Source organism: Gnatocerus cornutus, chromosome 3 (assembly GCF_029298725.1).
Source record: "Gnatocerus cornutus isolate USDA-ARS CGAHR chromosome 3, icGnaCorn1.1, whole genome shotgun sequence".
NCBI classification, from domain to species: Eukaryota; Metazoa; Arthropoda; class Insecta; order Coleoptera; family Tenebrionidae; genus Gnatocerus; species Gnatocerus cornutus.
In genome coordinates this window covers 17966258-17982416 of record NC_142235.1, presented here as the reverse complement: position 1 = coordinate 17982416, position 16159 = coordinate 17966258, and the positions used below count along the sequence as shown (strand labels likewise).

The 16159-nt window shown below is 33.6% G+C and overlaps 4 protein-coding genes across 7 annotated transcripts; all 4 read right to left on the bottom strand.

Annotated features, from left to right (window-relative positions):
- Positions 1-1189: 1189 nt before the first annotated feature.
- Positions 1190-2729, bottom strand: LOC148177713 (uncharacterized). 2 transcript variants are annotated; one of them, XM_088033024.1, is made up of 2 exons: positions 2628-2729; positions 1190-2580 (listed from the first exon to the last, which is right to left on the bottom strand). In XM_088033024.1, the coding sequence occupies exon 2, from the start codon at positions 2564-2566 to the stop codon at positions 1349-1351; it is 1218 nt and encodes a 405-aa protein (XP_087889150.1). In that variant the 5' UTR covers positions 2567-2580; positions 2628-2729; the 3' UTR covers positions 1190-1348. The 2 variants fall into 2 exon arrangements, with proteins under 2 accessions (XP_087889150.1, XP_087889149.1); XM_088033023.1 differs by having other exon boundaries at positions 1190-2575.
- Positions 2730-5356: 2627 nt separating this feature from the next.
- LOC148177712 (uncharacterized) lies at positions 5357-7983 on the bottom strand. Of its 3 annotated transcripts, XR_015769793.1 has the most exons (3): positions 7778-7981; positions 5951-7725; positions 5357-5896 (listed from the first exon to the last, which is right to left on the bottom strand). XR_015769793.1 is itself a non-coding variant. In XM_088032765.1 (2 exons), the coding sequence occupies exon 2, from the start codon at positions 7714-7716 to the stop codon at positions 6193-6195; it is 1524 nt and encodes a 507-aa protein (XP_087888891.1). In that variant the 5' UTR covers positions 7717-7725; positions 7781-7983; the 3' UTR covers positions 5357-6192. The 3 variants fall into 3 exon arrangements, 2 of the variants coding, with proteins under 2 accessions (XP_087888891.1, XP_087888890.1); XM_088032765.1 differs by having other exon boundaries at positions 5357-7725; positions 7781-7983; XM_088032764.1 differs by having other exon boundaries at positions 5357-7725.
- A 1662-nt stretch (positions 7984-9645) lies between these two features.
- LOC148177711 (uncharacterized) lies at positions 9646-12052 on the bottom strand. The gene is made up of 2 exons (XM_088032786.1): positions 11937-12052; positions 9646-11885 (listed from the first exon to the last, which is right to left on the bottom strand). The coding sequence occupies exon 2, from the start codon at positions 11873-11875 to the stop codon at positions 9686-9688; it is 2190 nt and encodes a 729-aa protein (XP_087888912.1). The 5' UTR covers positions 11876-11885; positions 11937-12052; the 3' UTR covers positions 9646-9685.
- A 1858-nt stretch (positions 12053-13910) lies between these two features.
- On the bottom strand, positions 13911-16085 carry LOC148177710 (uncharacterized). The gene is made up of 2 exons (XM_088032251.1): positions 15994-16085; positions 13911-15942 (listed from the first exon to the last, which is right to left on the bottom strand). Exon 2 carries the CDS (start codon positions 15930-15932, stop codon positions 14061-14063), a length of 1872 nt encoding a protein of 623 aa, XP_087888377.1. The 5' UTR covers positions 15933-15942; positions 15994-16085; the 3' UTR covers positions 13911-14060.
- Positions 16086-16159: the final 74 nt, after the last annotated feature.

Sequence of the window (16159 nt, the reverse complement as noted above, 5' to 3'; positions counted from 1 at the left end):
CAAGTGAAAACGGGAATTTTCAAGTGTTTCATCCCTTCAGAATGGCCTGAACAGCCTGAAATGGTCTGGAATAGAAGGATTCAGCTGGAAATTGCGTTTTTTCAAGAAAAATCGTCAATTTCGTTACACCAGAAAAACATGTCTGGAGTTAACGGGCGAGATGTGACGTCATCAGACGGGGTAGGTGAACTAGATGTCTAGACCTGTTTAGAGCATTGCGACTATTAAAAGTGATGACTTCGATTGTTTTTTAAACTCCTTAAGCATGTTTTGGCAGTTGGTACTCCTGCGGGGTCAATTTTCCGTGATAAGTACAAACGTCGGTTGGTAACACTGGTAAACGAATTTCTTTAATCGTTCTCGAAACATGAAAGTTACCAAGGTTGACGGAAACAAAAGATACTGAACGTGACGGTTGGCGAAAGTAGTGACTAAACGAGACGGTTGGCAAGAGTGGTAACTAACCGTTGACGTGTCTAAATTACAGTCCCAAAAAAGTCACTAAGTTACCAAAAATTTGATTTTTATGTGTTTTATGAATGGATTTTACATTGTTTTTGGTTCTAGTTGCCTCAAGGCCACACATTCTAAAATTTTATCGTGTGATATGGGACTCTGGGTGTTATGTAAATCGGATTTTCAGTTTACAAACTAGTAAAACTAGTGACAATAAATAGTGGAGTATTTTCTTTGTTTTTTATCTTTTTCGTTTACGCAAGTACATATACAGGGTGTTTTTGAAATGCATAACCAAAGAGGATCAACTTAGGTGGTTGATAAACCATAAGGTTGGTTGCACTGGCTGTCGAAAGTTACTTTGAGTAGTGCTTATGAAACTTGTACTCCAACCAATAGCGTGTACTCTTCACATTAAGCCTGTCAAACTGACCAATAGAATTCCATCCAAATGTGTTCGAATTGCCCAAAGTGTGAAAAATTAGGGAACGAGCAGCAGAAGCGACATCTATAAGCAGGACACCAAGATGAGTTTTCTTCTATGTTATCTGACTTGGTAGTCGCAATCTTAGAAGTGCATTTGGTTTATCAGGTCCGGATTACATATTAAAACACGATTTTGATAAGGATATTTGCAACGATTTTTAATCCTCACCTGCTGGAACAAAACCGGCTTCAGACTCGGAATGAAAAATTTTAATTTCCAAAGAGAGTTGTGAAGGAAAATAAAAAATTAAAAACATCATTTTATTAAATTTGTAATTATACTCATTACAGCATAGTTTTTAAAACAACTCAAACACACAATTTTTAAAGGAACAATATGTTTCGTAGATTTGGCACTATTTTTTACCCGTTCTTATTTTTTATAACCCTTTCTTATTCAAATGCATCAACTAGCATGCTTCCGTTGTTTGTGTCTTGTCAAGATGCATTTGGTTTTTGATTTAAACTGGCAATTTTCGCATTGAAACCATTGAATTTCCTCATCATTCAAATGTTTTCGTAGTTTATGCCTTTTTAAGGAAGGTTTGGTTTTTGTTTGAAACTTGCAATGTTCGCATTTAAACCATTGATATTCCTCATCTTTCAAATGATTTCTTATTTTATGTTTGTTTAAAACCCACCTGTATACTCCTTTGTAATCACATTGATCACATTTAAACCAATTAATAGCATCGTCACGCAAATGGTTTTGTCGTTTATGTTTTTTTAAGTAGGCTTTGTCTTTTGTTTTATACTCGCAAATGTCGCATTGAAACCATTGAATTTCGTCATCATTTAAATGATTTTTTATTTTATGACTTTTTAAATAAAATCTAAATTTTGCTTTGTAATCGCATTGATCACACTTAAACCAATTAATTTTATCGTCACTCAAATGTTTTCGAATGTTATGAATCCTTAAGATTGTTTTCGAGATTGTTGTAAAATGACAATGATCACATTTTACCACATTCTTAAGTTGATCAGCGGTCGGATGTTTCCTTAGCTTATGTTCTCTTAAGTTAACTTTTTTTTTGCCCTTAAAGTCGCATTCACCGCATTTAAACCACTGTTCCATTCCTATTTGATTTATATTCCTAATCCTAATTTTGTAGGAAGGATCATGTTTTAAATGTTTGTTTATTTTATGCCGCCTCAAGTTTCTTTTTATTTTTGTTTTATAATCGCACTTATCACAGTGAAGCCACTGAATTTCATCCCCACTCAAACATCTGACAGGTTCATCCACTTTTACACTTTTGAAACTCGATTCGCAATTCGACACGTGTTTGTACCAGTCCAACATAAAATAACTCTCAAAACCGCAATTTTCACATCGATAAACTTTTTCTTCGGCAAACTCTTCATTGGAGACGTGACGCTCTCGCAGATGCTTCTTGCACCCCATTGTGGTGTCTGTTGTGAAGTTGCAGTCGGTACAACTAAACGTTTCTACGGCGCTCCAACAGTTGAACCACTGCAGCCCCCCTTCTTGGTGTCGTCTGACGTGGTTGACCATCGAGATCATGGATCTCGTCCAAAATTTGCAGTGTTTGCACCTGTGGGTGGTCCGTTTCTTGGGGTTTTTTGAGGCGATTTCCAGGGAATATTCCAGAAGCGACATTTTACCAAGCTGTTCTGATAATCTTTAGTAATTTCTTCACATTGGGTGTATTAATACTCACCACGTCAAACGAAACGAAGAAATTAAATCGGACACATCACTAACCTCACATAATTTGACACAATGGAGTGCGGGCACTACCGCCTGTAAAGTATGCAACCTCCCACTCTGGAGGATCAACTACCGTGCCGGTCCTTTTAAATACCATTGAAAGCGTTGTTTACGTGCAGTATTTAATTATTTATGACTGTGTTTTTACTATGGTTGGGTTAAAATCTTTTAATATGTATTATATATATACTGCCATTAAGTAGTAATTGTTTATTTTAGGACACTTTTGGCGTAATTAGTGGTCCAAAAATGCCAACGAATGACAACTTTCCAAATTTGATATTTTAAAAATCGCAAAAAAAGTTACAGGCGTTTGTCGCTTGACGATGAAAATTAAAATAAAATTGAAATATCTGCAGATTAAACGAAAAAATAATACAGTGCTTTGTACTTTAAATGAATAAGCTTTTATCTTCCTTAATTTTAGAAAAAAGAATTTGGAAATGATAGATTGTCCACGAGTTTTTGAATAAAATGAACTTTTCCTTGGTGTTGGACATCTTTGATTTTTAAGAAAAGTTGCTTATTGCTTCTTATTTCGGTTTCTTTTAAATATTAAAATCTTTAAATTCGATCGTTAATTATTGTTAATGAAATATTATTATTTTGTTCATTTCTGCTAAATAAATGATTTTGTTTATTTTTTAGTTCGCATAAAATTATACTTAATGGAAACTCAAAATTTAAAGTTGAAAGTGGTTCAAAATTGTGTAAGAGAACATGAACAACATTGTATATACTAGAACTCATGGTTCATTTTGGTTCATCAATTCTTATTATACAATGTATTACTGCTTAAAAGAACTGTATTTGAGAAAATAAAAATTATCATTTGGTATAAATGAATTTAAAATTCGATTCTAAGCAATTTCGCTTAGAATAAAACCTAACTTTTAGAGATATTCCTAATGCGAAGTAAATTACAAGAAAATAGCTTTATTCAAAAAATCCTAATTGAATTAAATTGGATTGAATTTGCCATATCTGCTGTATTTAGTATTGTAAAGGATTTTGCAAAGTTGTATATAAATATCCCTAAAAAAGAACTTTACGATTTTATCAAAATTTAACTTAATATGCCAAAAATTAATAGAGATACCAGCTTGTATTCTGGCTGAAATTAAACATTTACCATTCACTGATCAAAATTATCATTAGGGCAATACACTTTAAGAGGTTGCAACCCAACTACAATACAAAAAATAATTAAATACTGCCTGTAAACAACTCTTTCGATGATATTTAAATGGGCCGACACGGTTTGTTGATCCTCCAGAGTGGGAAGTTGCATACTTTACAGGCGGTAGTGTCCGCACTCCATGGGGTGGACCGAAGAACGTCGATAAACCATAGAGTGTTGGTGGCGCTGTAATCATTTTGAGTAAAAAGGGAAACTGTAAAATTACGGCCTGTGCATTTGTGTAGTTCGATTGTTTCTCCACATACGCTTTGAGGGCGCCACTGTTCGGGCACTTTTGGGAATATTGAACAATAATGGGTTTCTTATCAAAATTGTTTTTGACATTTCAAATAATTACTCGTTTGTTGCTTTTCTGAGTTTTTTTTGTTGTGTGTTCTGTTTACGGTCGTTACAGTAGACTCTCGATAATTTGAAATTCAACACAACACTGCCAGGGTGATCCCATTAGCTAACAGCTGACTTAAAAATTTGTTTTTTTTATCACGGTTTGTTTGGCGTCGCAACGCCTAAGAACTATAATTTTAAACGATTTTTGAGTTTTTGCGGAAATATTTGCGAATTCAATTTTTTTATCAACATAATTGTGATACCAATGTTTGAGTTTTTATTTTAAATCTAATGCAAATTGTGTTTAAAATTTGCGAAAAAAAAACCGCTGTTTTATCAAGTTAGTTTTCAAAATATGTAGAAAGACGCGAGAAAGACGATGGCGCAAACCGTTTCAATTGATCTCTTTTAGTTTCGTGGTTGAAATATTTGGAAAAAATCGAAAATTTGAAAATCAAAAAATTAGAACGGCCATAACTAGGTTATTTGTTGTCCGATTTTAACGAAACTCAGGTTTTTGGATTCATCAAGAAATTCTACTCAAAATGAGTGCTTCAAACTCCAATTTGTTCCAAAAATAAGCAAAATATCGACTTGATTTAGAAAGGCGCGAGAAAGACGATGGCGCAAACCGTTTCAGTTGATCTCTTTTAGTTTCGAAGACATCGGAGTTGGGATGTTCTCCATTCTCCTCGAAAGAAAGATTATTTACCGAGATGAAGTATTTCTATTTTAAAAAAGAAAACTGTAAAATTGACATGTTCTGTTTAGCGGCTTGCACATTGGTGCGAACTTTGAACGTTCCAATCAGGAGACAAATGCGCTACCGCACTCTTTCGAAGCCTATCCAATGCAACGAACCGTGTGACGTCACGCGTCCTCTTTAATCAATCGACCAATCAGTTAACAGCAAAACGGAGGGATTTTTGAAATCAAACTTGCGGTTTCAAAACACGAAAACAAAAACTTTTTTTGCCATTGTCCTGTTCGTTGCAGTGCACGAGAACTTAAGATACTAGATTTTGATAAGTATATTTGCAAGCATTTTTAATTCCCACCTGGTGGAGCAAAACCGGCTTCAGATTCAGAATGAAAAATCTAATTTCCTCAAAGAGGATAGTAAAGGAAAAAAAATTAAAAACATCACTTCATTACATTTTTATATATTATAATCATTACAGTAAAGTTCTTAAAACTACTTAAAACTACTTCAAATACAATTTTTAAACAAACTAAATAAGTTTCCTAGATTTAGCACTACTTTTTACCCGTTTATACTTTTCTTATTTAATAAGCTACCGGACTGTTTTTTTTTAATTCAAAAAATAAATCTGTCCAGTCTGAAAACATTAAAAATCAGTGTTCATTTTTTTGCGCACTTTATTTATACCAAAAAAAATTAATTAAAAAAATGGATAGTTTCAAACACGCGCCTTGGTGACGTAACAACTTCTTAGTCGACGCCTATTGGTAATGCCGAGGTCATTGGTGAAAACGATGAAGTTGAGTTTGAATTGAGGTTATGAATGCATAAAATGTGTGTGCAGAACGTGAATTGCTGTAGTTGTTGTATCTTTCTTACTTTAGTGCTGCAATAATCGAAAAGCGAAAATGGACAGATGACGTTCGGTGCAGATGATTCCTGAGCTGACTTATGAAAACAAAACTTCTGATTGGTTGACGCAAGTGTGCTATAAATCGGAAACCAGTTAGGAATTATAACGATTATTCTATCTCACTCTCACCAATGCAACATTCCGTTGACGTATGCGTTTTCTCAATTCATATGCATAGAAAGGAGTTATGACGTAGTCACTGAAGACTTATTTAAACTAACAGCGCGAAGCTGGATTTCAAACGAATATTTAGCTAATAATTCCGACCTTTGGAGAACAAAAAATCTGTTTGGTAATTGATTCATGCGTATACGTAACTCATAAACATAATAAAATGCATCGATTTTTCTGGTGTCCGGTGGCCTATTGCATCAACTCGCATCATGCTTCTGTTTGATATGCTTTCTCAAGGTTTCTTTAGTTTTTGATTTATACTCGCAGTTTTCGCATTGTAACCATTGAATTTTATCATCTTTCAAATGTTTTCTTATTTTATGCACCTTTAATCTAGGCTTGATTATTGTTTTAAAATCACATTCATCACATTTTAACCATTCCTCATCGTTCAAATGTTTTCGTTTATGTATTTTTAAGCTTTGTTTGATTTTAGATTTAAACTCGCAATGTTCGCATTTAAACCATTGAATTTCCTCATCTTTCAAATGACGGTATTTTATATGTGTCTTTATAGCCCACCTGAATGCTGCTTTATAATCACATTCATCACATTTAAACCATTCCACATCTTTCAAATGCTTTCGTGTATGTACTTTTAAGTAGCGTTTGTTTTTTGATTTAAACTCGCAATGTTCGCATTTAAACCATTGAATTTCATTATTTTTCAAATGTTTTGGTACTGTATGTGCTCTTAAGGCTTTTTTGGTTTTTGTTTGAAACTCGCAATGTTCGCATTTAAACCATTCTTGCAGATGTGTTTTTTTTATATGTGTGTTTAAAGTTTCACTGTATGCTGCTTTGTAATCACATTGTTCACATTTAAACCAATCACTAGCATCGTCACTCGAATGGTTTCGTAGTCTATGTGCTTTGAGAACTTTTTTGTATTTTGATTTAAACTCGCAATGTTCGCAATTAAACCATTGAATTTCCTCATCTTTCAAATGTTTTCGAAGTATATGTCCTTTTAAGCCCATTTTGTATTTTGTTCGAAAATCGCAATGTTCGCATTTAAACCATTGAATTTCATCATCTTTCAAATGACATCTTATTTTATGCATATTTAAAAAACACTTGAATGCTCCTTTATAATCACATTGATCACATTTAAAATAATCAAAAGTATCGTCATGCAAATGGTTTCGCATTACATGAACTTTAAAGCTCTTTATGTATTTTGTTTTAAAATCGCAATGTTCGCATTTAAAGTATTTAATTTTGTAGGAAGGATCATGTTTTAAATGTTTGTTTATTTTTTGCCGCCTCAAATTTCTTTTTGTGTTTGTCTTATAATCGCACTTTTGACTTTCATCCTCATTCAAACATCTGACAGGTCCATCCACTTTTACATTTTTGGAGCTCGATTCGCAATTCGACACGTGTTTGTACCAATCCAACATAAAATAACTCTCAAAACCGCAATTCTCACATCGGTAAACTTTTTCTTCGGCAAACTCTTCATTGGAGATGTGACCCTCTCGCAGATGCTTGTTGAACGCCATTGTGGTGTCTGTTGTGAAGTTGCAGTCGGTACAACTAAACGGTTCCACGACACCCCAACAGTTGAACCACTGCAGCCCCCCTTCTTGGTGTCGTCTGACGTGGCTGACCATCGAGATCATGGATCTCGTCCAAAATTTGCAGTATTTGCACCTGTGGGTGGTCCGTTTCTTGGGGTTTTTTGAGGCGATTTCCAGGGAATATTCCAGAAGCGACATTTTACCAAGCTGTTATGATAATCTTTAGTAATTTCTTCACATTGGGTGTATTAATACTCACCACGTTAAACGAAACGAAGAAATTAAATCGGACACATCACTAACCTCACATAATTTGACACAATGGAGTGCGGGCACTACCGCCTGTAAAGTATGCAACCTCCCACTCTGGAGGATCAACAAACCGTGCCGGTCCATTTAAATACCATTGAAAGCGTTGTTTACATGCAGTATTTAATTATTTTTGACTGTGTTTTTACTATGGTTGGGTTAAAATTGTTTAATATTTATTATATATACTGCCATTAAGTAGTAATTGTTTATTTTAGGACACTTTTGGCGTAATGTGTGGTCCAAAAACGCCAACGAATGACAACTTTCCAAATTTGATATTTTAAAAATCGCAAAAAAAGTTACAGGCGTTTGTCGCTTGACGATGAAAATTAAAATAAAATTGAAATATCTGCAGATTAAACGAAAAAATAATACAGTGCTTTGTACTTTAAATGAATAGGCTTTTATCTTCCTTAATTTTAGAAAAAAGAATTTGGAAATGATATATTGTCCACGAGTTTTTGAATAAAATGAACTTTTCCTTGGTGTTGGACATCTTCGATTTTTAAGAAAAGTTGCCCAGAAGGCATTCCTTACATAATTTCAACTTAAAATTCTTATTTCGATTTCTTTTAAATATTAAAATCTTTAAATTCGATCGTTAATTATTGTTAATGAAATATTATTATTTTGTTCATTTCTGCTAAATAAATGATTTTGTTTATTTTTTAGTTCGCATAAAATTATACTTAATGGAAACTCAAAATTTAAAGTTGAAAGTGGTTCAAAATTGTGTAAGAGAACATGAACAACATTGTATATAATACTAGAACTCATGGTTCATTTTGGTTCATCAATTCTTATTATACAATGTATTACTGCTTAAAAGAACTGTATTTGAGAAAATAAAAATTATCATTTGGTATAAATGAATTTAAAATTCGATTCTAAGCAATTTCGCTTAGAATAAAACCTAACTTTTAGAGATATTCCTAATGCGAAGTAAATTACAAGAAAATAGCTTTATTCAAAAAATCCTAATTGAATTAAATTGGATTGAATTTGCCATATCTGCTGTATTTAGTATCGTAAAGGATTTTGCAAAGTTGTATATAAATATCCCTAAAAAAGAACTTTACGATTAATATGCCAAAAATTAATAGAGATACCAGCTTGTATTCTGGCTGAAATTAAACATTTACCAATCACTGATCAAAATTATCATTAGGGCAATACACTTTAAGAAGTTGCAACCCAACTACAATACAAAAAATAATTAAATACTGCCTCTAAACAACTCTTTCGATGATATTTAAATGGGCCGACACGGTTTGTTGATCCTCCAGAGTGGGAAGTTGCTTACTTTACAGGCGGTAGTGTCCGCACTCCATGGGGTGGACCGAAGAACGTCGATAAACCATAGAGTGTTGGTGGCGGTCGAAAGTTACTTTAAATAGTGCTCATGAACTTGTATTCCAACCAATAGCGTGGACTTTTCACATTTCGCCTGTCAAACTGACCAATAGAATTCCATCCAAATTTGTACGAATTGCCCAAAGTGGAAAAAAATAGAAAACTAGCAGCAGAGGCGACATCTATAAGCAGGACACCAAGTTGAGTTTTCTTCTATCATATCTGAGTTGTTAGTCTCACAATTCAGAAGTGCATTTTGCTTCGTCAGCCCCGATTTGAGATATTCTTGAAAAATAACTTTTAAATTCTTCTGTACAAACCTTTATTTTCTTCACTTTGCCTTGAAAACTGACAAAGTTATGAGCATTTGCTCGGCAGCGTTTTGCAAAGCTAAGTTAATAAGCTTAATAAAAATTTTAAAACAAGTACAAATAAAAAAATAAAAAATAGGCGAACAACACAAAAACGATTTATTCAGTCAACCTAAGACATATTAGTTAAATTATACATTTTTCTTTTTATTCGAGCTCCCTTTTTCGTTTTTTAAAAGTTGTTGGTCTTTATGTTTCCGTAAAATGTCTTTTCTTTTTGTTACAAGTTTCACCCCCTGTTTTCGGTTCCGCGAATGTTTTCTTTCGATGTGTTTATTTAAACTCTGTTTATATTCCGTTTTAAAACCGCAATCATGACATTGAAATCTTTGATCGTCATCCAAATGCCTGTCTTTGATATGTTTATCCAAACTAATTTTAAATTTCGTTTTAAAAGTGCACTTTTCACAACAAAACCACTGAATTTCGTTGTCGCTCAAATGAACTTGAACATGACGCAATAAACCTCTTTTTACTTTAGCTTTATAGGGGCACTTATCACAGTAAAACCATTCAATTTCATTTTCATTTAAATGTCTTTGTATTTTGTGTTTTTTTAAAGAACCGTCTATTTTCGTTTTAAAAGAGCATTGGTCACAGTTCAACCAATCATTCGAGTGCCTTAATTTGATATGGGTTACTAAATTTGCTTTTAATTTTGATTTAAAGGGACATTTATCGCATTCACACCATTGAATTTCGTCATCATTTAAATGTTGCCCGTTTTTATGTCGCGTTAAATTTGAAATTAATTTCGTTTTATAATTGCACTGATCACATTCAAACCAATTAATCTTCTCGTCACTCGAATGCTTCTGTTTTTTATGATCGTTCATTTTTGATTTAAGCATTGTTTTATAATTACATTGATCACATTTAAACACAGTTGCACGTTTACTGCAAATCTGATGTTTTTTTAGCTTGTGTTCTGTTAAGTTATCTTTATATTTTGTCTTAAAATCGCATTTGTTGCATTGAAAACACTTAATCTCAACAGCTGAATGTTTAACTCGTAAATGACGTTTTAGAGTCCTTTTAATTCTTGTTTTAAAAGCGCATTTTTCACAGTTAAACCACTGAGCTTCGTTGCTACTCAAATGTCGCAAGAGCTTATGTGTGTTTAAGCTTGATTTATGTTTTGTTTTAAAATCGCACGCGTCACAAAAAATCCATTGAATTTGATCGGCGCTCAGATGTTTTACTTTGAAATGTTCCGTCAACATATATTTCATTTTTGCTTTATAATTGCATTTTCTGCATTTAAACCATTGAATTTTGTCATCGCTTAAATGTTTCTGTATATTATGTCTGTTCAAACTTGATTTCGATTTCGTTTCAAAATCGCATTGATCACATTGAAACCATTTAATCTCATCGCGACTTGAATGTTTGATTAAATTATGCCTCTTTAAGATCGGTTTAGAGTGTGTTTCGTAATCACAAAAATTACACTTGAAGGTTTCCTTAATTTCACCGCGATGTGAAAAGTCTTTTAAATGTTTTCTTAATTGTGTTTCAGATTTTGTTATAAACTCGCAACTATCACAATGAAGCCACTGAAAATCATGTACTCCTAATGTATGCGTGGTTAAATTCGTCCTATATTTGGTTTTATACTCGCAAAAATCGCATTTATACCACCGAATTTGATCGTTTCTCAGGTGTTGATGGCGCATATGTCGTTTTAAGTACGTTTTTTCTGTTGTTTTAAAATCGCAATTGTGGCAATAAAGCCATTGAAGTTCATCGGGGTTCAAATGTTTCCGGAGTTTGTGCCGTTTTAAATCAGCGCGTTGTTTTGATTTATAATCGCAATGATCACATTGAAACCATTCAATTTCATCGTCACCAACATGTTTAAGTTTTTTATGTACTTTTAAATGGTGTTTAAATTTTGTTTTCCAATCACATTCGTCGCACTTCCACCACTTTATCTTCGCGTCTTTTGAATTACTTTTGGAGCTTGATTCACAATTGAACACGTGTTTGTACCAGTCCAACATAAAATAACATTGAAAAGCGCAGTTTTCACATTTGTATACTTTTTCTTCGGCAAACTCTTCATTGGAGACGTGGCGCTCTCGCAGATGTTTTTTCAAGGCCATTGTGGTGTCTGCCGTGAAGTTGCAGTCGGTACAAGTAAACGTTTCTACGGCGCTCCAACAGTTGAACCACTGCAGCCCCCCTTCTTGGTGTCGTCTGACGTGGTTGACCATCGAGATCATCGATCTCGTCCAAAACTTGCAGTGTTTGCACCGGTGGGTGCTCCGTTTCTTGGGGTTTATTGAGGCGATTTCCCTGGAGTATTCAAGAAGCGACATTTTCGATAAGCTGTTACGATTCTTTTTAGTAAATTATACACATTTACGTGATCACACTCACCAGAAACGTTGAAGAAAATAAACGAAAAATGTGAAACGCACCACACTTAACCTTAGAAATGCATGTTATCAGTTACTTTGAAGTCACCCGCTTCGAGTTTGAGCGCTGTAATCATTTTGAGTAAAAAGGGAAACTGTAAAATTACGGCCTGTGCATTTGTGTAGTTCGATTGTTTCTCCACATACGCTTTGAGGGCGCCACTGTTCGGGCACTTTTGGGAATATTTAACAATAATGGGTTTCTTATCAAAATTGTTTTTGACATTTCAAATAATTACTCGTTTGTTGCTTTTTTGAGTTTTTGTTGTGTGTTCTGTTTATGGTCGTTACAGTAGACTCTCGATAATTTGAAATTCAACACAACACTGCCAGGGTGGTCCCATTAACTATCAGCTGACTCAAAAATTTGTTTTTTTTTATCACGGTTTGTTTGGCGTCGCAACGCCTAAGAAGTATAATTTTAAGCGATTTTTGAGTTTTTGCGGAAATATTTGCGAATTCAATTTTTTTATCAACATAACTGTGATACCAATGTTTGAGTTTTTATTTTAAATCTAATGCAAATTGTGTTTAAAATTTGCGAAAAAAAACCGCTGTTTTATCAAGTTAGTTTCAAAATATGTAGAAAGACGCGAGAAAGATGATGGCGCAAACCGTTTCAATTGATCTCTTTTAGTTTCGGGGTTGAAATATTTAGAAAAAATCGAAAATTTGAAAATCAAAAAATTAGAACGGCCATAACTCGGTTATTTGTTGTCCGATTTTAACGAAACTCAGGTTTTTGGATTCATCAAGAAATTCTACGCAAAATGAGTGTTTCAAACTCCAATTTGTTCCAAAAATAAGCAAGATATCGACTTGATTCAGAAAGACGCGAGAAAGACGATGGCGCAAACCGTTTCAATTGATCTCTTTTAGTTTCGAAGACATCGGAGTTGGGAAGTTCTCCATTCTCCTCGAAAGAAAGATTATTTACCGAGATGAAGTATTTCTATTTTAAAAAGAAAACTGTAAAATTGACATGTTCTGTTTAGCGGCTTGCACATTGGCGCGAACTTTGAACGTTCCAATCAGGAGACAAATGGGCTACCGCACTCTTTCGAAGCCTATCCTCAGTGAGGTGACATATATAACTAGAGGCAGAAAAATCCCTGCCATATTGTTTTCACATGGGCTCCATATTGGAAATAGTTTTATATTGTCTTACATTTGCATTAATGCAACCAGAAATATATGTCAACATTGCGGTACATGTGCTCAAATTTCCTAATTATTCTAATTTAATTTTATATATAACTAAGGGCCAGTTTCATAATCATAGCTTAAAGGCGGCTTTAACTAAAAGTCCTTTAAAGTATTGTTAAAACAATCTGTTTCTATGGCAAAAATTCACTTTAAATTTTAAAGGATCTTTAAAATTATTATGAAACTCGCCCTAAGACATATAAACTTTGACAAATATTCCATTACAAATTTTGAATGTACTAGGAATGTTTTTGAGTAAAATTTATTCCAATCAAAATTTTTTTTGTACCAGTTTCAGGCAACCAGTATGTCACTGCTGCAGTATTGTTGCTATTTTACTATTTCCAATATGGCTCCATGCCCATTTCAAAATTTTTACCCCTTCCACTAGGTTTTCTTTCTCTAGTTATATATGTCACCTCACTGCCTATCCTATGCAACAAACCGTGTGACGTCACGCGTCCTCTTTAATCAATCGACCAATCAGTTAACAGCAAAACGGAGGGATTTTTGAAATCAAACTTGCGGTTTCAAAACACGAAAACAAAAACTTTTTTTGCCATTGTCCTGTTCGTTGCAGTGCACGAGAACTTAAGATACTAGATTTTGATAAGTATATTTGCAATCATTTTTAATTCCCACCTGGTGGGGCAAAACCGGCTTCAGATTCGTAATAAAAAATCTAATTTCCTCAAAGAGAGTAAAGGAAAATAAAAAATTAAAAACATCACTTCGTTACATTTTTAATTATAATCATTACAGTAAAGTTCTTAAACAACTTAAAACTACTTCAAATAGAAATTTTTAAAGGAACAAAATAAGTTTCGTAGACAGAGCACTACTTTTTACCCGTTTATATTTTTATAGCCTTTTCTTATTATTAATTAATCAAACTCGCATGCTTCCGTTTGATATGTTGTCTCAAGGTGTCTTTAGTTTTTGATTTAAACTCGCATTTTTCGCATTGTAACCATTGAATTTTATCATCTTTCAAATGTTTTCTTATTTTATGCAAGTTTAAATACCATTTGGTTATTGTTATATAATTACATTCATCACATTTCAACCGTTCCTCATCTTTCAAATGTTTTAGTTTATGTAATTTTAAGCAGGATTTGTCTTTTGATTTAAACTCGCAATGTTCGCATTTAAACCATTGAATTTTCTCATCTTTCGAATGTTTTCCTAGTATATGTCGTTTTAAGCATAGTTTGTATTTTGTTCGAAATTCGCAATGTTTGCAATTAAACCATTGAATTTCCTCATCTTTCGAATGTTTTCGTAGTATATGTCCGTTTAAGCCTAGTTTGTATTTTGTTCGAAACTCGCAATGTTTGCAATTAAACCATTGAATTTCCTCATCTTTCGAATGTTTTCGTAGTATATGTCGTTTTAAGCCTAGTTTGTATTTTGTTCGAAACTCGCAATGTTCGCATTTAAACCATTGAATTTTCTGATCTTTCGAATGTTTTCGTAGTATATGTCCTTTTAAGCCTAGTTTGTATTTTGTTCGAAGCTCGCAATGTTCGCATTTAAACCATTGAATTTCATCATCTTTGAAATGATATCTTATTTTATGCATTTTTAAAAAAAACTTGTATGCTCCTTTATAATCACATTGATCACATTTAAAATAATCAAAAGTATCGTCATGCAAATGCTTTCGTATTACATGAGGTTTTAAGCTGCTTTTGTATTTTGATTTAAACTCGCAATGTTCGCATTTAAACCATTGAATTTTCTCATCTTTCGAATGTTTTCGTAGTATATGTCCTTTTAAGCCTAGTTTGTATTTTGTTCGAAACTCGCAATGTTTGCAATTAAACCATTGAATTTCCTCATCTTTCGAATGTTTCCGTAGTATATGTTTTTTTAAGCCTAGTTTGTATTTTGTTCGAAACTCGCAATGTTCGCATTTAAACCATTGAATTTCATCATCTTTGAAATGATATCTTATTTTATGCATTTTTAAAAAAGACTTGTTTGCTCCTTTATAATCACATTGATCACATTTAAAATAATCAAAAGTATCGTCATGCAAATGCTTTCGTATTACATGAAGTTTTAAGCTGTTTTTGTATTTTGATTTAAACTCGCAATGTTCGCATTTAAAGCAACGAATTTTATCGACACTCAAACGATGTACTCGCTTATGCATATTCCCAACAAAATGCTTTATTTGTTTATGCGTATTTAAGTTTAGTTTATTTTTTGTTTTGAAATCGCAAATGTCACAATAAAAGTATTTAATTTTGTAGGAAGGATCATGTTTTAAATGTTTGTTTATATTTTGCCGCCTCAAATTTTTTTTTGTTTTTGTCTTATAATCGCACTTCTGACTTTCATCCCCACTCAAACATCTGACAGGTTCATCCACTTTTACATTTTTGGAGCTCGATTCGCAATTCGACACGTGTTTGTACCAGTCCAACATAAAATAACTCTCAAAACCGCAATTCTCACATCGGTAAACTTTTTCTTCGGCAAACTCTTCATTGGAGACGTGACGCTCTCGCAGATGCTTCTTGCACCCCATTGTGGTGTCTGTTGTGAAGTTGCAGTCGGTACAACTAAACAGTTCCACGACACCCCAACAGTTGAACCACTGCAGCCCCCCTTCTTGGTGTCGTCTGACGTGGTTGACCATCGAGATCATGGATCTCGTCCAAAACTTGCAGTGTTTGCACCGGTGGGTGCTCCGTTTCTTGGGGTTTATTGAGGCGATTTCTCTGGAGTATTCCAGAAGCGACATTTTTGACAAGCTGTTACGATTCTCTTTAGAAATTTCTACGCATTTGCGTGATCATACTCACCAAAAACTTGAACGAAACAAGAAAATAAACGAAAAGTGTGAAACTAAGCAACTAAGAAGCAAACCTAACCTTAAAAAGTAAAAGGCCGGTAATTAGTTACTGAAGTCATCCGCTTCAAGTTTGAGCGCTGCTATCAATTTTAGGGCAAGGTCACTAGATGAAAATT

Coding starts and splice junctions, on each gene's coding strand:
- LOC148177713 (XM_088033024.1), bottom strand. CDS start 2,566: ATGTCGCTTCTGGAATATTCCCTGGAAATCGCCTCAAAAAACCCCAAG.
- LOC148177712 (XM_088032765.1), bottom strand. CDS start 7,716: ATGTCGCTTCTGGAATATTCCCTGGAAATCGCCTCAAAAAACCCCAAG.
- LOC148177711 (XM_088032786.1), bottom strand. CDS start 11,875: ATGTCGCTTCTTGAATACTCCAGGGAAATCGCCTCAATAAACCCCAAG.
- LOC148177710 (XM_088032251.1), bottom strand. CDS start 15,932: ATGTCGCTTCTGGAATACTCCAGAGAAATCGCCTCAATAAACCCCAAG.